The sequence below is a fragment of the Mesoplodon mirus genome (genome assembly GCF_964341445.2).
Source record: "Mesoplodon mirus genome assembly, chromosome: 10".
In the NCBI taxonomy this organism is placed as follows: Eukaryota; Metazoa; Chordata; class Mammalia; order Artiodactyla; family Ziphiidae; genus Mesoplodon; species Mesoplodon mirus.
Genome location: NC_138986.1, coordinates 16,750,607 through 16,777,406, shown reverse-complemented (window position 1 = coordinate 16,777,406; position 26,800 = coordinate 16,750,607). Strand labels below are relative to the sequence as shown.

Here is a 26,800-nt window from a genome sequence, read left to right as displayed (position 1 = left end):
CTACTTTACTGAGTCTACTGATTCAAATGCTCATCTCATCCAGAAACACCCTCACAGGTACACCCAGAAATATTGTCTAATCTGGGCATCCCTTGGCCAGTCAAACTGACACATAAAATTAACCATCATACCACTCAGTGACAAGGTAAGTTTGGGGAATAAACAAGGTATATGGTTGACTGTCAGGTTGAGACCATAAGTATGGAAATTTCCACCCATGTCTGCTTCTTTCTGACATAATCTCCACCTTTGAGGCATTCAAAATCTCACACACAGAGGGAATATGCAATAAGCCTTCCTGTCTCTCTTATCACGGGGGATGGTAGGACTGTTTTAAGTGCATAACACAGCCAGAAGTACTTGCTATAAACCCTGTATGTTTAGGGTTGTCCACAGTATAGAGATTAACATGCCCATTCCTTTGGAAACTTCCATTAAAGAGTCTCCGAGTAACAAGTCTAAATAGTCATTGTCAATCAGCAAACAATATTTTGAGATTACTCCTTGCAGGTTCTGTAGTAGGTGCTCAATAGAAAAATGATATTTGGTGACATTTAAGGATATCACAGTTTATCAATAATGTTCATTGGGGTAGGTTCTCTTTGATTTCCTTACCTTACTGAAGAACGAATAAGATTAGGGCTGAAAGAGAGTGACTATAATAAATAGCCTATGCTATTTTCACTACCTGAAAGAGAGTGACCATAATAAATAGCCTATGCTCTTGCAATTTTATTATAAATATAAAATTTGGTTTTCTTTTGAGTCTTCGGGTCTGCTTATCAGGTTAGACTTAAATGTTCCTATGTGGGGAAACTATGCTCAGTTCTTGAAGCCTAACAAAACACAGTAGCTGGATTTTAGTTCCCAGTGCTGAAAAGTGTAACAACCCAGAGGGAGCAAAGTAACAGAAGTATTAGACCCTGAGATGTTCAGGAAGGCCCTAGAAGAGCAAGAACAAAATATGAAATTTAAATATACTGTGGGATCTTACACAAATCAACCTACTTTGTTTCCTATGAGGAACTGTCAAGGGAAGAATTCAGATTAAAAACGAAGAATAATTTACTAATGGTGCATGAACTGTTAAATCTTTGAGAAAGGGTTAAAGCCAAAGTCATCCTTCTTCTCTAAAATAGAGGTTAGCTCTCATCTGTTTGGAATGACTGGCTTGTCTAGAAGCCAGGGAATAGACTAGACAATCTTTTAAGGTTCTTTCCAGCCCTGTGATTCTGTGATATATTTATACAACTTCTACCGTAATCTGTGTATAATTAGTTGAAACATTTCTGATTCCTGTGGTCAGTGTGACCTAGAATATATTTCATTACTTAGTTATTCCAGATTCCTATTAAATTATAAGGCAAGTTTTAAAAACTTAAGGGAAAGGTAAAGATATGGTAGAAAAAAACGAATAAACAATTTTGATGTATTTAAAAACAAACATAAGGATAGAGACAGTTGCCTCTCTGCAGCTAGCCGAGCAGGCTGTGACATACAGGGAGAGCCAGGAAATGCCAGGACAAAAAAAAACAAGTTTGAAGTAGCTCGAGAATGTTTAAAGAAACTCTTTTTCTTTGTTACGTGCATCCTTCTTCTAAAGTTTCAAAGTACATGAAACAAGCAAAGAAAAAAATACTCTTTTAACCTAACATATTCAAGAAATAATTTGTGGTGTGAATAGCTCCTCTTCTTGATAATTTATTAAAGGAAAAGGGGGTAAGTGATTTAGGAGACAAGTTAAAATTTTATAGTCAGTGTTTCTCAACATTAAAGAGTAGAACTCTGAAAATGTGTTTCCATGGAAATGCTGTTCTCTGGAGTTACTAACAATTCTGCTTCAGGTGCAGTACGAGTTAAACAGGCTCTTGTGGGCTGGCCCGGGAACTCTCTCCACCATGTAGAACATTTCTTTTAGGAGAAAATGTGTTCCAAGTTCCAAACTACTGACTTACAAATGAACTTCAGAAAAGTATCCACATATAAGGCTGGAATCATCTGTACCGTTGCATTCATACACAGTGGCACCTCTCTGGGCCAGAGTCAAATTCACACATACATTTCTCCCTGGAGGGTAGCTGTCATCACACACACACACACACACACACACACACACACATCCCCATTCAGTACTAGATTTTAAAAATCTATTTAATGGAATAAAACACTGAGGGATTATTTAAAAGGAAAGAGAACATGAAAGACAGCAAATGTTAGAATGTCTATAAAAATCCCACTACATCTGCCCTTATAGAAATAGAAATGCCTTTGAAGTTAATATTTTAGAAAATTCTGCCTCAACAGAAGAACATGGACAGCTGGTGCTGGCCAAATGTTGGACCTTTGCAGGGCATATAATGCAAACCTAGGATGACATCATTTCATTTATGCTCTAAAACCGGATTTCAATTTCTTGGGCTAGTTTAGATAATTTCTTGGAAAATGGAGATTATGTACAATCTAAAAGATAAAGAACTATTTTCCAGAAGACATGGGGCGTGATTTCCAAAAGACCCATAACCAGCTTTGTTAACGGTCTGACCCTATCTTTCAGAACATTGCTCTAAGGATAACAAAAGTCAAAGTGTCACAGGCATATCACAGACATAAGAGTTCAAAATTATTTCATTCCTGTTGGAGAAAGGCAAAAATTGTTGGCATATGAGCCTAAAAGATGGAGAAAGCAAATACTTTTTCTATTTTTATTTATACTGAAGCTACTGAGGATTCCAAGTTGCAAACAGCACCTACTCTGTGCTAATTGTTTTACTTCCTTATTTCATTTAACTCTTTTGGGCCTAAAACTATACCAGTGAGTGAGTATGATTTCCTATTTTATGGATGAGAAAACTAAGACAACCAGATGAAGTCACTTTACAAATATAATAAAATGACTATCCATGGTACCTGGACTTGAACTTAGGCCCTCCCAAATCCAGGAGCCATTCTCCTAATGCAGTGGCTCTCTGCTCTGGCTGCACAGCAGAATACCCAGCTGAGCCTTTTGAAACATACAGTTGCAATGGCCCTTCTCCTGGAGATTCTAGGGTAGAGTCCAGGAAACTTTTTTTGCTTTTGATCAAGTGCCACGGGAGTTACAGAGGTAAGGATCCCTTTCAAAACCATCATAACAGCATTTCTCTAAGTGTGTTACTGAGTATCCTAGTCCACTAAGACACTGAAAAAAAAGAAAATACCATGATTCAATAAATTGGGGAAATGTTGTCCCCTTGTCCCCCTCTAGGAAAGTCATGACAATTATTCACATTTTAAAGACTCTGAGAATGCTTTCAATTAAAAACAAAATGAAAAATCTGCTTAACCAGCTTTCACCTAGAGTTTCCCAGTCTTAGCTGGCCAGGGGACCCTTTAGGAGCGTTTGTGGCTCTCAGTTGCATCCCACAGGACTCTCACAGTTTGGAGCTGGTGGACCAGCCTACATGGTTCCATCAGCCATATCAGTAAAGGCTACTCTTTCACTATAAACTCCACGTCTGCTCTGACTCTGTTCAACAGCCATTCAAATGAGTAAACTCTTGAAAAGTATTCAAAGGGTAGAGACAGAGCCCCTACGTCTGTGTGCTCTAGATTGCTTTAGCCTCTTGGTCGGAAACAGAATTTCTTTCTAGTGTTTTAACTTCCCTTCCCCACTGCTCTCACCCACTGCAAAGTCCAAGTCTGACTGTGACTACAAAGCATTGCGACTTGAGAAGAGGAAGTGCACCTAAAGAAACCGTGTTAGGTTTGGAAACGGTCTTGGGGCCACGGGGATTCCTCCTAGGCTTCCCTAAAGCAGGGTCAACGGCCTCTGTTTAAAGGCAAAGGTTCACTCATTTGTTTTTGAGGCAGGTCTCGCCATTGCTTCTTTATCCATTGTGATGTATATTCATTGGGGACCTACTCTTATTGGTGTATACTGAGCACCAGACAGCACACTAGATGTTTGTGCATCTTACTTTAATCCTTTAAGCAACACTATTAGGAAAGTATTATCACCCTCTTTTATAGGAAAAAGTAAGTGCTCAAGAAGAATGTGGGAGAATAAGAATTGAAAGTGAACTGGGGTCAAATCCTGGAGAACCTTGAATGTTAGGCTAAGGAGATAGAACATTATTCATGGGCAGTGGGAGGTTAATAAAAAAATTGGTTCTTAAGTGTCATGGGCATCAGAGTCTCCTTGGGAGCTGTTTCACAACACATATTTCTAGGTCGTACTACAAAATACTGAGTTATATATACTCTTAATGGTGGAGCCCACATATTTGGATCACAGGGGGAAAAAGCTCCCCAAGAGATGCTGATGCACAATTCTAGTGAAGAATCATTGCATGAAAGCCTCTAATTATTAGAAAGTTTTCTCTCTATTAAGGGGAATCCTCCACTAAGCAAGAAAAATTCCTCTTTCACCTGAGAATCCCTCAAAACTCTGAAGACATCTTATTTCCCCTGAAGTCTTATTGAGGGGTGTCATCTCACAAGCCTTACCCTTGCTTGAGACGTTTTGGAAAAGTCTCCTTAGAATGACCCTCAGAACTTCCTGACTTTAGAGTAGGCGGGATGTGTCCACAGGCATCAGAGGTGCTCCAGCCAGACTTTGGAAGCGAACCAAAAAGATTAGCCGAGTCCGTCTCCAGGCCACAGGGCTAAGTTCACCCAGTTCTGCAAACGAGGTCTTATCTTGGAGTCCTATAGACAAAAGCTGCGTCTGCTAATGAAAACTCAGTGGAAAGAAAAGCGGGAAAAAGAAAGAAGCAACAAGGCCTGAAAAATTAAGACGTTTTCTCCTCTCCTTCCAGTTGTAGCCACGAGATTGATTTTTCTCTCTTCAGATGTAGCCTCTTAGCCTTGTTCACATCCTTGCTCCCCCTGGTGGTCTTCTTCTTCATTGCAGGCATGTGTCGCACTGACTGCAAAGCCCCAACCTGAAGGTGGGAAGAACATCCTACCTCCTGCAAGAAGGTCTTCCTCTTTGCAGGAGGAAGAGGGAGAGATAACCTGAGCCCACAGCCATCCTCCTGGCCTCTGAGGTTAAAGGACCAAGGAGTTCTCCTCTGAGCTACTCCTTATTTGGCTTTGCTGTGTGAACACATGCTTTTCTTTCATTTAAGATTTGTGCAAAATTATAGGGCATCCAGTTGTTCACGAGTGACACAAGAAGTCAGATCAGAGTAGGGTCAATACTCTGCCAGTTACCGCTGACGAGCATTTCCCAAAGAAGTCTCTTACTAACCAGCTGTGTTTGTAGAACCGCAGTGTAAAGGTTTTCTGCTCTATCATCTCAGGCAGTTAGGTTGACAGCGAAAGATTAAAAGCTACTGCCTGGCATATCCTCTGCATTATAAATTCTGTTTGATGCATGCCTCTTTTTTTAAATTTCAATTCTGTCTCATTCTCAGATGTGCTGTGATTTAACTTCTGCATTTAGATCCATTCCGTTACATAGTTCCTTTTCTTTCTTTTTTCTTTTTTCTTTTTTTAGTATTTTAAATTCATTCCTGGCTTGTTATAATATACTGTTTTCCTACCTAGAACTTTAAAAAATATTCTCTCTGATATTTTAATGCTTTTTTAAAAAATTATTTTTAATGCATTTCCACCTGTTAGAACTTTCTTTAAATTTTTTAGCCCATCACATAAAAGGTAGAAAATTCATATCCCCGTAAACCCTCTTTAGTCTCCAGAGTTGTTTTGCTAACCGACCCCTTCCTCCCTTTTTAACAGGTTATATATAGATTGAAAAGCAGTGGGAATGATAAGGAGATTGTAGCTTAGTGATAAGTAGCAGGATTTTTGGTGTCAGGCAGACTTGGATTTGAATCCTGGCTCCAACTTTTTCTAGTGGTGCCTCAGTTTCTTAACCTGTAAACCCTGGATAGTAATACTGAACTCACGGAGTCGTCTGAAGACGAAATGACGGTATGTGTATAAAGAGCATCTCGATACAGTTCACAGCCTGGGAACCACTCAGAAAATGTTAGTTTGTTTGGTGTTGTTACATCCTAAATGTTGTAGTAGAAAAACTGTTAACTCCACGTGACACCACGGTAATGAAGGCCCAGATCTGCCCCAGAAAGGCTGAATTCATTGCCTTCGTGCTAATTCTGTCTTCAGGGAACTGTATATTTCTTAACTCCAAAAAATTTTTTTTAAAGAGGGTACTTCGTTGCATAAACAATTATGGGTATGTCTTCTATGTAGGCACCTGGGCTTGGCTTTCTGGGGGAGAAATAAAACCTGACCACAACCCTCAAGGAGCTTTCAAGCTGGTTCAAAGCCAGCACTGAAGCTCAGCTATAATGTAACATAAACAGATCATGTCCTGGAAAATTCTCAAAGTGCTGTGGGAAGTTAAAGAAGGCAGTGTCATCTCTACCCAAAGATGTTTGAAACCAAACCCATGTTCCCTCACTTCTGGAGCCAGATTGCTTCCTCCTGCAGTGTTCCCCATCTCCACCAATGGGTGCCACCACATGTTCAGGTCCCAGCCAGGACTCTGAGAAGGAAGCTCTGTTGACCACACCCTCTCCTTCCCTTCTGCTGCCACAAGGCTCAGCAGATTCTCCCTCTTTAATGTTCCCAAATCTCTCCATTTATTTTCACTTCCATGCACTTCATTCCGTGGTTCTGAAACTGTTAAGCCGTAGACTCTCCCGGTGGGCTTGTTAAAACGCTGATTGATGGGCCCCACCTCCAGAGTTTCTCCTAATTCCGTAGGTGTGGAATGAGGCCTGAGGATCTGCATTCTTGTTGGACACATGTCCAGTTGATGCTGATGCTGCAGATGTGGGACCCACACTGAGAAGTGATGCATTCATGACCTCATCATTTCCTGTTGGGATTACTGCCGTCTTCCCAGCTAAGCTTTCTGCCTCTCTAATCCTCACCCTCTTCTTCTTCACATTCTCCACCTGACCTTAGATCTGAGAGAAAAAAAAATCTTTTCTGGCTGTGGACTGCCCAGAGGATAAATGTCAAAATCCTTCGTGTGACCTGCAAGACTGTCAATTACCCAGCTCCTACCTTACTCTCTGGTTATCTACTGCCTTGCTGATCCCGTGCCTGACCTCCTGGCAGTTTCAATATCCATGTCATTTTCGTGTTTTGTCCTTCGCATCCACTGTTCACTCTGTCTGCCATGCTGCCAGTCCCTTTCTTCACTTGTTAACTCCTATGGGTCCTTGCAAACCACTTTGAAACACCTCCGTGGGGAAACATCACCTCTCCTTCTGCAAGCAGGGACAGGTGCCTCACCTCCATGCCTTCTACCCCATGGTGATTATCACATGATGATCCCTGCCTGCTCATCCACTTCTCCCCCAAGACTCTGAGCTTCCTGAAAGCAAGAACCAAATCTTTTATCTCTATAGCCACAACCCGGAGTGGCACATTGCCTGACAGAGTTGGAAATCAACGGGTGGTGAATGAAAGGAGACATCCAGGAAGGCTACTGGGAGGAGGCGAGCATTTTAGCCAGATGTAAAAGTGATTAGGATTTGGACATGCAGAGAGAAAAGGAAGAACATTCTATAAGAAGAATCTTGAGCCTGAGCTTGGACATCAGTCTTGGACATGGTGTGAGGAAGGAATATGGAGGAGTCTAGTTTGGCTGGCCACAGGATGTGGGGTCTTGAGAGCCAGCTGAGGGAGATAGTAAAGACAGAATTAACATGACTCAGCAAGGGATTGAATATGGGAGTTCAGGAAAGACCCAGATCAAATGTGAGGATATGGAGAGTATACCATTAACTGGAAAAGGAGTGAAGATGCGTGAAGATCAAGAGTGTGGTTTTGGCCAGGGTAGATTTGGGAACATCATTAGGACACATTCCACTGTCTTGTCTTTATGTGTCTTCCCACTGATCTTATTCAGGTTTTGATGTCCAGGGCTTAGTAAGCACCCAATAAATGCTGAATGAATGAATGCAGTGGATTTAAAATAAAGGCCAGCAGTGGTCCTGCATGAGCCAAGGAAAAGGAGACTTGGTTTCTTTGATAATTTTAGGTAGTGCCATTGCCACCCATGCAGATAAGAGTCGAGCGAGAGAAAAGGCAGGCTGCTGGCAGCAATGAGAAGACCAAGAGGAAACTCAGGTGATGACCAGCGGGGGCTCAGGAGACAGTCGCTTGTCACTAGACATGGGGAAAGTTAGCGTTTGTGAAGACCATCATGTGATACCGTGAACCTGATGTCTTATGGTACTTCACGTGGGTTTTCCTATTTGGTGTGCGGGTCAAATGCATGAGAGCTGAGATGTACTCTCTGACTTCCCTGTACTAATGCAATAAATGCGAGCATTAGTAACCTTTATTCTTTGTTTAAAGATATGTCTCGAATGAGTTATACATTGTCACCGCTAATCCATTTTTCCTCATGAAATAGACAGCTTTATGACTATTATGACACTGTTTTCATAATCTAACCACTACTGTTCTTCCATTAAATTTAACACATTGACATGTGTTTAGAGAATGTAATATAATGTTGAATATGTGAAAGAAACGGGTTTTCTTCTGACCTGTTTTTCCAGTCTTGTGCAATGCTAAGGTGCTTTCTCATATTATTCTTATGTGTGCAGAGAAATATCTGAAGAAAAATCATCTAAAGATTAAAGCATTAAATGGTCTTTATATTAAGCATCCACACAGTTATGCTTCTAAGCAGACATCCTCAGAGATCAGTTACCTTTGGTTGTGCTTTCAAATTGTTACCTTTGGTTGTGGCTGTGCTTCCGAATCGGTGATTCTACTGGTAGATTAACAAAAATCAAAATTTACAGTAGGAAGGAAACCGAAAGTTTTATTACCGAAAACAAGCGCTGGGGCCTGCAGGGGGGATGTAGAGGGTAAACAGTAGATAAAAAGGCAGGATTCAATTTCCTTTTACGCTCAAGCCTGGGGACAGGCAGACCATTATTTACCCGTGCCTGACAGAAGCACTGGTTATGAACTGCAAGTCATTTACTTTTAAAATTCAATTTCATTTCTTCAAACAGTCGTTGTGAGCACGAATATCTAATGGAAGGGTTTAGGCAACGACGTTCCTCATGTAATGATCTGTAAGTCATGCACTAGTTGGAATTAATTCATTTAAGAAATACTCATTGGGCATTTCCGTGTATGTCAGCCCTGAGCTGGACAGGAGGGAACAAGGCAGACCAGGTTTCCTCTCAGGCTTGAGACAAACCTGGAGTTCCAGACTCTGATTTTTTTATTGTTATTGCTATTCTAGTTTACACATGAATGACCGTTTGTGTTTCCAGTTTTCAACTTGAACTATTTTATAAAATGTGAAGTGCGGCCCTTCTGATGTCTATCCAAAGTAGCAATTTTCAATGTGCTTCTTAAAAATTCCAGTGTGTCAGCTTTGATGGGGCAAATTAGAAAATCTAAGGAAAGTGGAATTCAGGAAGTCAGGGAGTCCTAAGAATGCTTGGAATTTCTAACAGATTTTACTAAACATTTTCTGTATCATGACATGTTCCAGAAGACCGTAACTGTTAGTTTATACAAATTAAAACTACTTTTTGCCTTGCTGATAACTGCAAATAAATAATTCAGATGACCACCCACCAAAAAACCGAGACTTTGTGTGTGTGTTTGGGGCGGGGCGGGGCGGGGGGAAGGATTGTGTGTTTCCTATGAAATACTTGCTTTGTAAATTTTATAATCAAAGAGAAAAATAATGAAATATTGCCTCAATTTATTCCCACTTTTCAATTCTGCAGAACTAGCTTCAAATACTGCTGTATTTCCCAGTAAGATCATTATAGAAATGTAAAATAATAACCTTTGTCTTGATTTGACTTTAAAGGAGAGGATTAAAGGCATTTTCTTATTTGCATTTCGGTACAGCAACAGGCTGACTTCTCCAGCTAAAATTACTTAACCTGTAACTTTGTGTTCATGGTGGCAATCAGCTAAATTAAATACAGGACGATACATTGGGATAGCTGTGTTTTATTTAGTAAGAAGCCTTATGTAAAGTTCATAAATGGTGCACAAAACACAGCTGTTTGGCCCTGGTCCAAGAAGTAATGAAGATAAAAAGAGTAGGGGAGATAACCTTTAGCTTAATAGAGCTTGGTAAATTAGATCCTATATATGCTAATTTTGTACTTTTTTTAATAGATGGAACTGATTAAAAATATAAGTACCGCCGAACAGCCCTATTTATTCACTCGACATGTTCATTTCCTCAACTTCTCAAGGTAAGATATTTTCCAGTTTAATGGTTCTTTCGTTTCTTTTCAGTACTTAGTCTCCTTCTAACAAACAATTACTTTAAAATCTACCTTCGTTTCCAAGGTAGTGTAATTGCCCTTCAAAAGGCATTTTTAATCCATTTATTTTTGCTGTAGAGGGATCAAAATTTGAAATATTTGGACAGAAGTTCATTTCTTTCTAGAACACGAATCTTAAATCTTGTGGGAACTTGAAATTATTTTTAATGAGAAGCCATTTGACCCGATAGTTCTGTCTAAAAAGCAAAAAAAAATTAGGTTTTGTATTGAAACAAAATAGGCAAGAGATGGATATTTTAGCAGACATATTTCATTGCACATTTTTATACAATTTGAACTCGCACGGGACTCTGGCACTAACTTAGTGGTGGAATTATGCGTATTTTATAGGGTCCAAAACGTTAGGACCAGCCTCTCGACCTTTTTAATACTCCATCTGATTGCTCTAAGCCTTGCGTGTCTGATGCTGGTGGGTATCCTAGAAATCTGCTTTTTTCTTCAGCTGCAGGGACCTTTTGATAATAATGCAAATCTTCGAATGTATGTGTTTAGACCCTTGACCTGTCAAGTTGCTGACTGCACGTACTGGGCAAGTTCCTCTCTTCCCCCGGAATCCATTAGCACAGGTGGCCTTGCCATTGTGCTAGGGGTTCTCGGATTCCTCCTCGCAGGCTGGCCTGTCAGAGCTCACAGTTGGTTTGGGCTGACAGAACACTGGGTCCAGGGGCAGATCTGCTGACCAGCCCGGGACCCTGGGCCTCCCTCATCAGCCATCTGACCGGCACTTCCCTCACTGCTTTTCCCACGGGGATAACGGGACCTCCTAGGCCCACAGGAGAGTCCTGCTAGCCGTGCTGACTTAATGGCCCCGAGGGCCGGGCCACCAGGGAGGCCTGAGTTTGCACTGGGCAGGCACTTTGGCTGCCCTGCCCCAGGATGCCTGACAGTCTGCCGGGGTGGGAGAAGGTTTTAACCTTCAAAGCGCTTTCCTGCTGTGCAGCAGGCCCTGTGCAAATGAAGTGCAAAGGGAATGAGATTCAGCAAAGCAAGTTATTAAGCAGCAAAGAGGAGTTGCTGCCTTATCTTTGAAAGCAAGTTTCCTCTGAAGTTTCCCCAGCCTGTCTGATACCCAGAGTCCCCTCGGGTGGTAAACAGGTGAGGAGGACACCTGCGGATTATCCTCAGGGGCCCAGGGCTACAGCGTCCAGGAGAGCTGAGCGGGTCCCCAACCACATGTCTGAAGTCCCCAACCACATGTCTGAAGTGGCTTGTCACTGGACTGTTTGGGGTACGTGCCCTGCCCCTCACTTCCGGTGGGCCGAGAACATATAATTAGACATAATTAGATAACGAGGACTGGGTAGCTATTTCGGGCCTTGTGTTTTATGACTTGTAGACGGCAGAGCACGGACCCTCTGACCCCTTGCTTCGCTCATGCGCTTCCTTCCCTCCTCCCTTCTTTCTGCGTCACCCCTGACGTCCTCAAACCTCATTCATTTCTTCTTCTTCTTCTTCTTCTTCTTCTTTTTTAAACTTTTTATTGGAGTATAGTTGATTTACAATGTTGTGTTAGTTTCAGGTGTACAGCAAAGTGAGTCAGTTATACATAGACATAGATCCACTCTTTTTTAGATTCTTTCCCATATAGGTCATTACAGAGTATTGAGTTGAGTTCCCCATGCTATACAGTAGGTCCTTATTCGTTATCTGTTTAATATATAGTTGTGTGTATATGTCAATCCCAATGTCCCAATGTATCCCTACCCCTGCCCCTTACTCCCTGGGAACCATAAGTTTGTCAAACCTCATTCATTTACTCCTCTTGCTTCAAGGGCAAATCTTTACAACCCAAACAAATTGCAGCACAACTAATTTTAATCAGGATAGTATAGCGCTTTAATGACAAGCCAACACCAATATCTTAATTGGATCAGCAGAGCTGGGCACAGCCTGGTGACTGTATTTTATCATGGCCTACACTACCAAGAGTTTAATCTTGATTGATTTAGTTCTGAAAGAAAGAAAAAAAATGATAAAGACCTTTTAGAAGACACCGCATTTCAGGAAGCAGTGTCAGCCTGGCTGTCAGGACCTCTGGGTGTCAGACCTTCCTGCTGCCCATAGGCTTGGCGGACAGTTTAACCTTTTGTGGGGAGAGGGTCTCTGTTTTCCCATCTATAAAACACGGACAGTTCCTGCCCACCCCTGGTTTGTAGGGATGCTCTAAACACGTGAAGGAAAGCCTTTCAAGTTCTTGGAGAGAAGGATATTATGTGCATTCCAAGTGGCATTTAAAAGGTATTTCTGTAGAAGCCTCAGCCTGAGCCCCCAGTTTGGCTCCTGTCCCATGCAGCCTGGCAGTGTCTCTAATGTAACGCCTTGAGGACAGGGCCCTGCTCTCGCTGGCTTCTCCTCCCTCCATTCCATTTTGTTCAGTTAAATACATACATACTCTATCTCTGGACCCTGCGCTAGGACTGGGGCTTCTGCAGTGAACTAGAAATGCTGTCCCATGCCTTCAGGGAACTGTAAATTCTTCGTCCATTAAGGAAGAAGCAGCAACGAAACATGATGAGCTTTAGGAGGAAGACTCAGTGGGTGTCCCCTGGGGAAGTGGGAGGGCAGGACCCTCCCTGCTAGAGCAGGAGCCATTGCTGCTGGGCTGTGAGGGATGGTCCAGCTTTAGACAAATGCAGGGGAAGGGCACTGGCGGCCCAGGAGCCAGCCTGAGCAAAAACTGAACAAAGAGAAGGATGGAAAGGAATCCCGGAAATGGGAGCACAGCAGGAATGGCACGGTAGTGAAGAGTTTTAAGCAGGAAAAAGTAGAGACTGGCCTGATCAGCTCGAAAAAGCTCATGCTGACTATGGGTTCAATCTCATTTGCTCTTCCCATCCCACATGCGCAAGGCCCGGGGCCTCAGCTACGAGACCTCCATAAGCATAAACAGAATGACACATTGAATTTGAATACATTACAAGACTATTACACTCATTGAACATGGGAATCTAAGCCATCAGCTTTTCTTTTTCAAGGGAATAGCTTTATTTAAGGAAAATTTCTTGGGTATAAATGGCAAACTGTGGGCATACAAGGAAAGCCCCCAAATACACAATTAATAGAGAAAAACAACTATGTTGGGACTTGTTTAGAGGGATTTCACATACTTTTAAAACTGAGGTCTGTATCTTGAATTATAAGGCATAGAGATAATTAAGCTGCTCTTAAGACACCTACCCTGATCTTTGCTGACACCCATTGTTTCAAGATAATGAGGTTATTAAGAGAAGAATTGACGCTGCAACCTAATATTCTGTATTGATGCTTTATGTCTAAGTTTCCTTACATTCTTGACATGCAGCAAAACACTTGCTGGGAAGCGGAATGTAAGAATGAAAGTCTAACCTCCTTCCCAGCACCTTCTTTTGTACATTTATGGTCTGAACTCTTGAAGTGTACGGCATTATACCAAAATGAATCGCCCCTTATTTCTTTTTCTCCATTAAGGATGGCATTCTTGTCTGGAATTTAGATACTCTGAGTGATGTAAAATTCTTTCCTGTGAGGTTTTGGTGATTCAATAAGTTTCATTTATTCATAACCTAGGCATCTTGTCCTGTCCCATTTTTTCTCTTTTGTTTTTAGCCCTAGAAGGAACAATTTCACCATATCCATTTTTATTAATTCAACCATAGAAAGCAATACTGTCAGACCAAAAGAGTGCTTTTGTAGTTGCCTCGGGGAAGGCTTCCTGCCAGAGGAGATAAACTCTACGAGGTCAGCAGGAACCTCAGATCAGTTTGGGTTCGTGAGGTTTTCCACTGCTCTTTCACATGGTTTTTGAGCTACCTGAAAGTTCAGGCCAGACAGGTGTTTTTCACCTGGTCTACCTGGAGAAGTGAATCAAAATGACCTCGGCCTAAAAGATGCTACTCTTTGTTGTGATGTTTAAGTAGGATGTTTAATTTTTTTTTTTTTTTTTTTTTTGTGGTACACGGGCCTCTCACTGCTGTGGCCTCTCCCATTGTGGAGCACAGGCTCTGGATGCGCAGGCTCAGTGGCCATGACCCACGGGCCCAGCCACTCCGCGGCATGTGGGATCTTCCCGGACCGGGGCACGAACCCGTGTCCCCTGCATCGGCAGGCGGACTCTCAACCACTGCACCACCAGGGAAGCCCAGGATGTTTAATATTTTTGTACTCTGGTTTCATGTGTCTGTTCCCAGTTGTTGAAGTCACCTAAAGAATTAGAATTTTTGAAAAAGTTCAGCTTCCCAACATATCTCTTTAAGTACATCTTAGATCATCAGGACTGTGACAGACAATTCAATTTGTCTTCCCCCCTCCTGCCCCGTTTTGTTTTCTAAGATTATTTTTTGACGGGGGGGGAAGTAATTTTTTTCCAATCTACAATTCCCCTCGACCCCCAACTCGGGTCTTGCAGGAAAAACACTGTGAAGGTTTGTGTCAGAGGGCAATGCTCTGAAAATAGCCCAAGCGAATTATGAAATAGCAATACACTAACTGATCTCAAACTACCACTACTCTTAACCTTTTTCCGGGTCTCTTCCTTTCTCACCCATGACCCCCTTATCCTTCCTTGTGTCCATTTCTCTTTCCTTATTTGTCTCTGATGGTGGCTCCAATGCCAAAACTAACTTGCCAAAGCAAAACATTTAAAAATCAATCAATTGCTGCAGAAGTAAGTAGGGTGTGATGTGCAAGGACACGATGTGAGTTTTGGACACTTTCTTTCTTCCCTTGAAGGGAGGTCTTAGTTACTGATGTGAACAAAGTCTGCCCTCTGATGGCATCATTTAACAAAACAAATCCGATCTTGCTAATTCCATAATTCAAACGGGTTTCCACATCTTATTTCTAAACGTTGACTTTGTTTTCATTCTCATTAGCAAAGTCATCCATTTTAATTGTGTCCTGCAAATCTTCTGTAACAGTGACAGACGCCTCAAGCTCTGAAGAGAGCGTCAAAATAAAACTGATATTAGCGCTTATTGAATGCTATCTTTACCTGCTTAGAGCCCAGAAGTTTGATTTTCAGAATGAGAGTCTTCTCTCAGTTTATCCTGTGAAGACATGGCTGGACTCATCTTCCGAAAACGGCGCTCTCCGCCTCCCTTTTCTCTTTTCCCTCCACAGCAGGTGGACTCTGCTGCGCTGTGAGCCCACACTCGTGGCTGGCCCGTCGGGGGGTAGTGTGATCTGGACTTGCCCTGAGCCCATCTCCCTGCACACCACAAAGGGCTTCCTCCTTGTCCTCTATTTGCTTCCATCAAGTCATCTTTCTCTCCCAGCAGGAACTTTAACTCCAGTGTCCCAGCTGCCCCACCCCCACTCAGCAGAAGCTCCCACCTCTCTTCCCCCAGGACACTCAGGGAGCAGAGAGTAGCTCAGCCTCTGCTTGCGTTTCGTGATGGGAGGTTCTGTCCTGGGCACCAAGGACCAAAGTGTCCACTGAATGAGGTTGTGAGGACGGAGGGCGGCCCTTCCACCCCGTTGCAGCAAATGACCATTAACCAACCATCTTCCCCCCCTCCGCCTGCAGGCTGCCCCTCATTGCTGCCCCCCAAACAACTACATCCTTTTCCACGGTGGCCTTTCTCTCACTTCAAAGTGTCTCCTTCCTCACTGCCAGGGATCAAAGCATGGGCCACTAGCCTTGGGACACTCTTCCTTTTCTGATGTGGGTGACGGCACAGGAGTAACCTCTACTTTTAGGCCAGAGGTGACAAATACAGATATACTTTCAGTAGAATGGAAATTGCCAGGGGTAAGGAGGAAGGAGGGGAACGGGATTTATTGTTTACTGGGCACAGAATTTCAGTTGGGGACGATGAGAAGATTCTGGAGTTGGATGGTGGTGATGGTGTCACGACAGTGTGAATGTACTTGATGCCACTGAACTGTACCCTTAAAAATGGCGGAAAGGGTAAATTTTATGTTATGTGTATTTTAGCACAAGTAAAAATTATATATATGTAGACTTTCAAAAGCTGTTTGCACTCATAGAAAACTCTACTGTAGTAGGAGAACAAAATAGTCTTAACTCTCTAGGATCTTTTTTTTTTCACTTTCATGCTTTATTGAAAGTAAAATATGAATCAAAGACAGGTATTGGTAAGCAGGTTATGTCTCTAAAGAATTACTTTTAGTTCAGAGCAGAATGTTGTCCCATCTCCTGTGATACAAATCCTTTGCGGACCAATGCATCTGGTATGAAACTCAAGCAAGGAAATATAACAGAACTTTGTTCCCTCCCGTGCCTATACATCTCATGTGTAAACATGATTTACGGATACTGCTTAGAAACTTTCTCAGTCTTTACTTGCCCATCCCCCCACCCCCCACCCCCCTTAAATATAACATTTGAAACATTTCCTTCAAGTCTGATGGCCTCCAGTGCAATCTCCTCTGTTTGACATAAGGCCTTTGGGGATTGTCACTTTTGAATGGTTTTCTGCCTTGCAGAGGAGTCATGTATATCGTTTTGGCCTTAAGCCTTGTTATTTAATGCATGCAATAATGGCCCAGGAAGAATATCATCAGCAATCTGATGAAAGTGCACCTAAAATTCTTTCCCAAGTGCTTTGTGTAGCTACTGGGGGGTGACTCGTGTTGATTGAAGGGCTGATCCATGGAGGTAGCTGTGGGGGGCGAGTGGTGAAGCAAATCCTCAGAATGAGACATTCAGGAATGTATGGGAGAGGTGAGAACCATGCAGTTATTATTTCTAGAGAATTATGTCCTGCTTTGGACCTTCATCTTCTCATCAAAAAACCAAAAACAGAATACGGTAAATTTGCAGAGGGTCAGAAGGAGACCCACAGGGATAATTAAAGAGTTCATAAATATGACCTATGAACAGATATCACTGAAATTGGAAATACCTGCTATTTTAGGATGCCTGGAAAGAGCTCGAAATATGCAGTGGTTATTGTGGTGACCAAGGACAAAGAGGGGGTATTGTTAAGTGAAAGACAAAATATGACCTGACTCTCCTACTCTCCAGTATATGCAAAGCACAGACCCTCTCATCAGCTGTGGTCGGCTCGGGTTTTTTAAAAACTTGATAAAGATGAAATTAGAGCTATAGATTATAAAATTAAGGGAAATGAATCTCAAGACAAATGCTAAAGGGATTTCAAAAAGAAACACATGCAAGAGAATGTTAAAGGAGCTGAGAAGGCTAAAAGTTGTAAAAGCATCTGAAGAGGAGCTGATCCTTTGTGTCGAGTGGATCAAACCAAAGGAAATGTGCACAAAAGGAAGATTAGGAATTTTGGTCGAGCGTAACAAGGACGCCTCAACTGATGGGCTTCACGGGGAGGCTGTGGAATCTCCTCTCAAGGGTTTTAAAAAAATAAGACAGAGTGGTGTGCTTCCTGGGAAGGCGGGGTGGTGGTGGGGGGAACAGTCAGTTCAGGTGACCCAGAGACTTTCCAAGGGTGACCTGGACTTCTGACCAGAATTTTAAAATTACTGAGAGAAGACAGACTGATCCTGAGAGAGGATGGGATGAGGGTGGGACATTTGTTTCCCTTCTCAAGCCCAGGGACACATGGGTGGTGTTTGGCCCCTTTTGTGTAACTGACATGTCACCCCAGGTTTTGCCAGTTTGGGAAGGAGCTGTGTGTCCTAGAAAAAGGATGAGGGTTGGTGGTCTGAAACCATTATTACTGTCATTTTCTGGAAGAGGAAAGATATGTATCAGATACCTCTCTCACAGTTAGAAATTTCTAGAGAGGCTATTACAGTATCTGATACTATTTGACAATAAATTCCTACATTGTCTAAAACTTCTTCTGGGAATCTTGCATTGGGTCACAATGTGCAAACAGGAGCAGGTCACCCCGGCTCGACAAGCCTTGTCATTCTTCTCATCTACAGCCTTCAGTGGAAGGTGGCTGTGACCAGGCTGAGAAAGCCATCTCGTAGTGGGCAGCCACGCATGGACTCACAGCACCAGGCGGTTCTGCTAATTAGCGGTAATAGTCATTCTTCACATGACCGTGGAAGCACAGTTGAGGTTTTTAATAGCATGTTGCAATTTGAGGGTTGAGTTGCATTCACATCTGGTATGCAGGCTTTGTCTTTCTAATCCCTAACCCTATTACTTTAGTTGCTGTTTATCATAGATATGAAACCCAATTCAATTAAAAAGAGGAAGATACATCCAGGGTGATGGTGGTTAGCAGTGGTTGGTACAGCTGACTTCTGGAACTAGTTAGTTGTTTGCCCAGCTGCGTGAACGTCACCTTGTGTACATCTGGGATCTGACAAAGTGTCGTGTTGGCATGGCTAACCCTGCTCCTGAGTGGTGTGTTTTCCAATGTGGTGTATTCGAGGAGTCCAGAGTCGCACTCACGCATCCTGGCGCCTGAAATCACACCAGTGGAGAGTCATTCCTTCTTGTGCCTTTGGATTCTTCTCTCTGAAGATTCTCTTTTAAAATGCAAAGACCTGGAGGGACTTCCCTGGCAGTGCAGTGGTTAAGACTTCGCCTTCTGACGCAGGAGGTGTGGGTTTAATCCCTGGTTGGGGAGCTAAGATCCCACATGCCTCGCAGCCAAAAACCCAAAACATAAAACAGAAGCAATATTGTAACAAATTCAATAAAGACTTAAAAACTTGTCCACATTGGGCTTCCCTGGTGGCGCAGTGGTTGAGAGTCCGCCTGCCGATGCAGGGGACACGGGTTCGTGCCCCGGTCCAGGAAGATCCCACGCGCCGTGGACCGGCTGGGCCCGTGAGCCATGGCCGCTGAGCCTGCGTGTCCGGAGCCTGTGCGCTGCAACGGGAGAGACCACAGCAGTGAGAGGCCTGCGTACTGCAAAAAAAAAAAAAAAAATTGTCCACATTAAAAAAAAACAAAAAAACCTGGGGAAAGCGTTCTATGTATCAATACACAAAAAACGATTGGTGGCTCGTATGTCTACTTTCCTTTACCACAGAGCCCTGTGATAGTAGCGGAAACTTGCAAACTCAGAAACATCCACCCATGGTGTCTTCTAAGACCATGCCTTCATTGGTTGAGCACCTACTGTGTGCCACACACTGTCTAAAGGACATTGTTCCTGGCTTCTGGAGGCCCATAGTCTGATGGGAGAGGCAGACATGTACACACAGAGTGGAGAGAGCATTTGAGCCAGAGGAGGGAGGGATCGACACGAGGAAGGGAGTCAACTGCGGAAGGATGTGACCGTGATTCTGGGCTGGGTCTTGAAAGGTGAACAGTCTGCCAGCTGGAGCGGTGGCAGCAGGATCGGGTCCGTTTGTTTTCTCTGAGCTCTTTCTGACCCCTGACAGAAGGTCTAGGCCTCCTCATCGGAAGGTCACGGGGTGAGAGAAGCCTGCGGGTCCCTCAGGAGGTCCCCAGAGCAAGACCTCTGCCCAGAGCCTGGAGAGTTCTCCCAGGCCCTTCAGGGTCACTGCTTTCAGGCAGTTCAAAGAGAAAGGGGAGGAATCCATAAGACAAATTCAGCCAACCTAATCCTTTTGCCTGGCGAAGGCCTCGCTCTTGGGCCAGAATTCAGTGCCTTTGTCTACTCCCTTCGTGGAAGGAATTAAAATGGCACACTTAGATATTTGCTTTATTTTTATCTAAAACCCCTTGCCATCATTTGAGGATAATTATATTGATTTTTGTTGTGTTCATGTTATCCCTTACACTGTTACTTTTCTCAGCTTTGGAATCTTCTTTCCATGGTTCAGAGCACAGATTCTGGAGTCAGACTGCCTGGGTTCATATCCGGGCTCAGTCACAAGTTACGAGCTCCCTGCCTCTGTTTCCCCTGTGTAAATGGGGATAATTATGATTTCTACTCCACTGAGGTGTGGGGAGGGTTCGGTGAGTCGGTTACAGAGTATTTACAGCAAGGTGAACAGGGAGGTTTCCTAAATGTTGGCTGTTATTATCCACTTCCTGCAGAGCCCCTTATCTGAGACTGTTTGAATTAGAATGTAGAATAAGTACCATTTCACCCAACGAGGCATTCGGAATTTACCAGGCAGTCAAAACATTCCATGAGGGCTGGTGGAAATACAACACCCAGTTCAGCGTGGCCCCGCCCTCAGGAACCTGCAGCCTCCTGAGAAAACGAGACCCCATCTATACCGTCACGTTGACAAATACCGCAGTGTGCACAGCCCTCACCGCCTCTCAGCAGGTACCTGGACAGGCACCTCCCACAGGATACTAAGTGCCCATCAGGAAACACTGCTTGCTGATTAGTTGGTTCACTGGCACCTGAGCAAACAGGGTCTTCTGATGATGATATATTCACCTAGAGGGGAGCCAGTATCTAAGTGGACTTGATTTTCCTCCAGAAGTGATGGCTTGTAACCAGCTCCGTGTTTGTGTGCGTCATAGGTTTGGAGGAGACCAGCCTGTCTACATCAACATCATTAGAGACCCTGTCAACCGGTTTTTATCTAACTATTTTTTCCGTCGATTTGGAGACTGGAGAGGAGAACAGAATCACATGATCCGTACCCCCAGCATGAGGCAGGAAGAGCGCTACCTGGTAAGTCCCGTCGCATCGAAGAGTTGGTCCCTCCCCTCCCCATGGCCGTCCTGTCCACGAGCTCCATGTGATGAGGGCACATCCTCAGGGAGCGAGTTTTTGCCAGTGAAAAAGTAATTTTCCAGGTGACCCAGATCTTAATGAACATTTTCTCAAATGACTTTCTAATCTTGTTTTCCTCAGTTTGTCTTTAGTGCTAGGTTTTAGATCCCAGAGAAGAAATAGTCTTTCCCAGGGAATCCTGACCAGCACTATTGTCGTTTTGGTGTGTTTGGGGATTTCTCTTAAAAGGTCACAAAGTACTTTCTCATACTTCATGCCATTCAATTCCCGTGACAGTCCCATGAGGGAGGGGTATTTTCAGATGAGAACCCTGAGACTCCAAAAGGATGTGAACACAACCATGACTGACTGTTTCCAGGTCCTCTGACTCCAAGTCCAAGGTCCTTTCCACCATAGCACAACAGAATCAGGCATCTTGGCAAAATCACTTTGCTTTTCTGGACCTTGTTTTGGGACCCTCAGCTTCATAGGGATGTTCATTTTGATCCCAGTAATTGTTTCCACAGCTTGGAGTTGGTAACAGATGAAAGTAGTGCATCTGGCAGCCAGCACCAGAATAAAAGATGCGTTTCCCACTAGTTTGAGACCTAGATTGACAAACACTTGCTGAGTGGCTTAGAGCCTCAGCCACTAAAGTGTTAAAGAGGCTGAAATGCTGGTCTCTGTGTCTGAGAGAGCCCGTCAGGTTCACACAGACTGTCCCGGGCTGTCAGGCACAGCAGAAAGAGAAGGATGTATGGTGGACTCTGTGCAGATCTGCTTCCACGGCTGGCATGTACCACAGAGCCCATGCCCACCACTGGTGTGTGAACAGCAGCATCCTCGAGCTAAAGAAAAGTACTGTTAGTCACAGTTCCAGCACAACGCCAGAACTTCTCTTTCCTTATTTGATTTTAAAAAGCATGATAAACGTATGTGTTTGGAGGATGGAGCATTTTTCGATAATGTCACTTTCATGTCTTAAAATTCACAATTAGAGTTGAGAAAACTGAGATGCACAGAAGTTAAGGATCATATCCAGTGCTACACAACTAGTTATAGATGGGCCATCACTAGAAACCAGGGCTTTTCACTCAACCATTTAGCATTTGTTCAGCTACCTAATGCTTCAATGAAATATTCTGATGGTATATTTTTAAAGTGGCTTTTATTTCTTTTTCTTTTTCACTTTTGATGGCAAAAACTCTGATCTTTTTCTTTAAACTACATGTTATGAGTATAGCTCTGTATTTTTTAATTCAGTGACAAGTACATATTCAGAGTATAGAACCACTTACTAGAGGAACAATGTCTTTATAGTTTGTATTGGACCTGATTAGCGTTATATGTTTTTTTGAAAACATATAGCATCTTCCATGTAATCAAAATATACTACAAAGTTTCTGGCTCAACCCGATACTACAAAAGTTAGAACCGAGTGTAGCAGAAGATGCTGAAAAACCAAAGATGTGAAAACAAGTTTTATGAATCCCACTCTTCAAACATTAATGTAGGTAATAAGTAAATTCATAGTCTACCAGAAAGTGAAAAGTGATTCGGGAAAGTGGATGGGCAGTCCCAGGGATCCATCATGCAGTGGGGGAGATGAGGGACAGGCTGCCATGCGATGTTGATAAGCAGGTCAGGGAAGGCATTGGATCTGGCATATAAGCAACAATTAGAATGAGAAGTGGAATTGGTCACTTGGTCGGTTGGGAGAATGCAGCTCCAAGTGGAGGGGGCAGCTGGACCAAAGGCCTGGAGTGGGCACTTGTGTGCTCATTCAGAAATCAGCAGGGAGAACAGAGTGGCTGGCATAGAGTGAGGTGTGGGGAGAGGGAAGTGGCAGGAGGTAAATTCGGAGAGGTAAGTCTTGGAGACCACAGATCGTATAAGGCCCTGTGAGGCACTGTAGTAACTTTGAGTTGGGAAGTAACATGAATAACCCCAGATCGTTCACACCCTTTTTTATTGAAGTACAGTTGATTTACAATGTTGTGTTAATTTCTGCTGTACAGCCAAGTGACTCATTTATACATATTTATACATTCTTTTTTTAATATCCTTTTCCGTCATGGTTTATCATAGGATACTGAATATAGTTCTCTGTGTTATATGGTAGGACCTTGTTGTTTATTCATTCCATATAGAGTAGCTTACATCTGCTAACCCCAATCTCCCACTACATCCCTCCCCCAAACCCCCCCGCTTGGCAACCACCAGTCTGTTCTCTATGTCCATGAGTCTGTTTCGTAGATACATTCATTTGTGTCATATTTTAGATTCCACATATAAGTGATATCATATGGTATTTGTCTTTCTCTGTCTGACTTACTTCACTCTGTATGACAGTCTCTAGATTCATCCATGTCTCTACAAATGACCCAATTTCGTTCCTTTTTCTGGCTGAGTAATATTCCATTGTATATATGTACCACAACTTCTTTATCCATTCATCTGTTGATGGACATTTGGGTTGTTTCCATATCTTGGCTATTGTGAATAGTGCTGCTATGAACATAGGGGTGCATGTGTCTTTTTGGATTAGAGTTTTGTCTGGATATATGCCCAGGAGTGGGATTGCTGGATCATATGGTAATTCTATTTTTAGTTTTCTGAGGAACCTCCATACTGTTTTCCATAGTGGCTGTACCAACTTACATTCCCACCAACAGTGTAGGAGGGTTCCCTTTTCTCCAAATTGTCTCCAGCATTTGTTATTTGTAGACTTTTTAATGATGGCCATTCTGACCGGTGTGAGGTGGTACCTCGTTGTAGTTTTGATTTGCATGTCCCTAATAATTAGCGATGTTGAGCATCTTTTCAGGCACCTATTGGCCATTTGTACTTCTTCTTTGGAGAAATGTCTACTTAGGTCTTCTGCCCATTTTTTGATTGGGCTGTTTGCTTTGTTGTTGTTGGGTTGTATGAGGTGTTTTTATATTTTGGAAATTAAGCCCTTGCTGCAAATTGTACACACCTTAATCAGTGATGCTTTCTCCTGTATCTCCGCTAAAAAGCAGAGCCCTCCTCCCAGCAGGGGATGTGTCATCTCATGAGCCTTCAAACATCCTCAGCAATTCTCCCCCTTCTTTCTGGGAGTGAGGACTCCTCCCTGCTGCTCTAGACCTATATCTGACACCTGGGTGCTTGTTCGGAAGTCTCACAAGCCTCCTCACACTCAGAGTTTCCAGGGGTTCTATTGAAAATGGGGTCTGTGGGATGGAGACCCCAAAGTTGTGCAGTGCACAACCTACACAGCTGTACATGGATGTCCCAATATTCTCCTTCAGTGCTTCCACCAGGTTCTGCGCTGGCTGGCCATGTCATTTCTCTGGGTGATATAATGTCTTCACATCTCTTCTGTCCTCCCAACAGCCTATAAGCTCTTTGAGGACAAGATAAGAGCAGAGTTCCGTCTATGTCTTTGGTACTCAGAAGAGGGGCTGAATTAGTAGAAGCCTCAATACACTCTACTTAATCAACAAAATAAACAACAACAAAAATATTAATACAGTTATAATGTAGTTAATATGGAGTTGGGGGAATCTTCTACGTTTTTTTACCCTGTCAAGTTTTTGCCATCCTGTAAATCATTCCACATAACATAGTCTTCACACAAACAATAAGTTGTAATCATTAGCGAGAGAAATTTTGTAAACATGAGAGAAAAAACTCATGGTTTAGTCTTTTTTTTTAAAGCCCATAAAATGTTGAAAGTTGGTAATGGAGGCAACTCTTATATTTTTGCAGAGCCTTTATGCTGTGATATGAGAGATTCCGGGGAAATTTCCCTGCCTGGAATTCTACCCTTAGAGATTTGCAGGGGCCCCCGTTCCAAATGTAAAGCACTGTGTCCTGGGAAGGGCCAGTGTCAGATGAGCTCAGCTCATTCCTTGGCAAGACCCCAGCAGGAGAGCACTGGGCTCCCAAAAGCAGCAGAGGGAGAAATCAGGGGAGCAGGAGTGGAGAGCGGCCCCAGGGACACGTGACTCCTTTATGATCCAGCTCCAGCCTGACCCCGTTAGCAGGGCTGTTTTCTTGTTCAAAGGATGGTTTGTTTATTTGGAAGAAGACAGTCTACAGCCTTTTTTTTTAATAGCTGAAACTTTTCATTCCATCTCCTTGGTCCCATCAGACCCTTGAAATAAAACTGCCCCCTTTCAGAGCCTGTCCTCATTTTGGCAAGCCTGGGTGGTCAGTTGTTTCACTCAAAAAAGGGTGTTGTTTGTGTCTCGCAGGGGTGCAGGGCAGCTGTGAGGAGACCTGGTCCCCTGAGTGAGGCCTCGCCTGGGGGTGAGGGCCCAAAAGGGGATGCACGCAGGGTGACCCCGCACCAGAGGGGCAAGCAGGGAAGGCCACCCCCTCGGGGGACCTCGCGGCGAGGCCTCTCCCTGCTCGCTACACACACACAGAGTCACGCGGGGGTGGCCCGAAACGGGTCCACTGATGTCCCCACATGATTCCAGATCTCAGCACTCCGAAGCCACTTGCTTTATCCAGTTGCCAAAAATCAGGCAGCTCCGCTCCTGGCCGTGAGCCTTGCAGAGCTGCTTAGCATACAGCTGAGAGAGGGCCGGGGCCTCTGGGGCTGAAATATTATCATCTCTGATGCCGGGTGGTTGGGAAGAAAATGGAAAAGGGCGCAGGGATCGTAGGATCCGCAGGGTCCCTGGAGGTCAGGCATGAGGAACCTCTCATTTCACAGATGTAGGAACAGGGCCTGGGTCTAGTGATGGATTAGGGGTCCTGCCAGGTGTAGAGGCTGTCCTGACTCCACTGTGTTGCTGGATCACTTGGACCTTATGTTTGACTTCCTGAATGGTAAAGGGAGAAGGGGACTGGGCTGAGTTCCATGCTTTTTGAGCAAAATCATTTTGTCTGACACATCTTTACAAAGACATAGCTGTTATAACAATTTTTTTCAAACACCCAAGCATCTTATAGCTGTTTTCCATATTTTCTGGAAACAATTAGATTTTTCTAAAAGTTTCTGTTTCTTCCCAAACCAATCTTCACTTGTATTTATCAGGAAATAATTTTACAATAAATTATTGCTAGAACGGATACAAATTCAACTTATAGCAGCCACGCTGTGAAAAGGCAGTTCTCTTAGGCTCATTTCTCTTTGTCCAGAGCCAGAGTGCAGATGTAGCTGCGTCCTTTTTTGGTTTTCGACTCAGGAGGTGGGGTAGATCTGAGCCCAGGCACACTTTGACACGTTCCAGCACTTGAGTCTCTTCTCCAGCTGGAGTTCAGGCTGCGTTATTTCCAGGGCAGGGAAATACCTGGCACCCAGAATGCAATTAATGAGAATGAATGTCTGGTCATGAAGAGCAACTGTTGTGATTTACAAGCAAGGGGGGGGGGAATCTCATTCCCGCCGGAGCCACTCCCTTTTCCAGTCCCTGAGTTTCCAGTCACCTGCCATTTCTACTCTGTCAGTTACATGCGTGTGATTTGTGCTTGCTGTTTGCCTAAAACCTGGCCTGAGAAAGTTTCATGGTAAAATATTCTGCAGAGACAGCACTTAGCACTTTCAAACTCCAAATAATACCAGCTTGGGCTCCTTACCCAAACTTAACTGCAACTTCACCAGACCATCCTTCACTAGGTGATCCTCCATTTGAAGAGCAGGAAGAGAGAGGAGGGCATTTTCCCAGGGAGAAAACTGCCTCTGTGATACTGTTTATTCATCTTGGCTATAAAGCGTGGAAAGTAATGCATGTTTGAAAAAAGAAGATGGTAATTTACAGCTTCTTAATTCATAAAGAATTCAGTAAATCATGTTGGCCCATTTGGATTCTGGAGAAGCCTGAACATTGGCCAGCGTCAGCAAAGATTTTCAGAAAGCTATGCATTTTAATCTGCTTGAAAGCTTTGGACTCTGAGCATCCTTTAGCTTTGGAAGTGTATGTATGAAATACTCATTTCTGGAAATTTCCACTCTGTCCTGACTGGCTGAGGCTGTCCTGG

General features: G+C 43.5%; 1 protein-coding gene across 1 annotated transcript in view; it reads left to right on the top strand.

Moving 5' to 3' along the window:
• UST (uronyl 2-sulfotransferase) overlaps positions 1–26,800 on the top strand; it is a 292,877-nt gene that overhangs the window by 166,020 nt on the left and 100,057 nt on the right. Inside the window, exons 4-5 of the mRNA XM_082633440.1 lie at positions 10,129–10,208; positions 20,629–20,782. Coding sequence (XP_082489566.1) covers positions 10,129–10,208; positions 20,629–20,782 — 234 coding nt within the window. The remainder of the gene's footprint in view (positions 1–10,128; positions 10,209–20,628; positions 20,783–26,800) is intronic.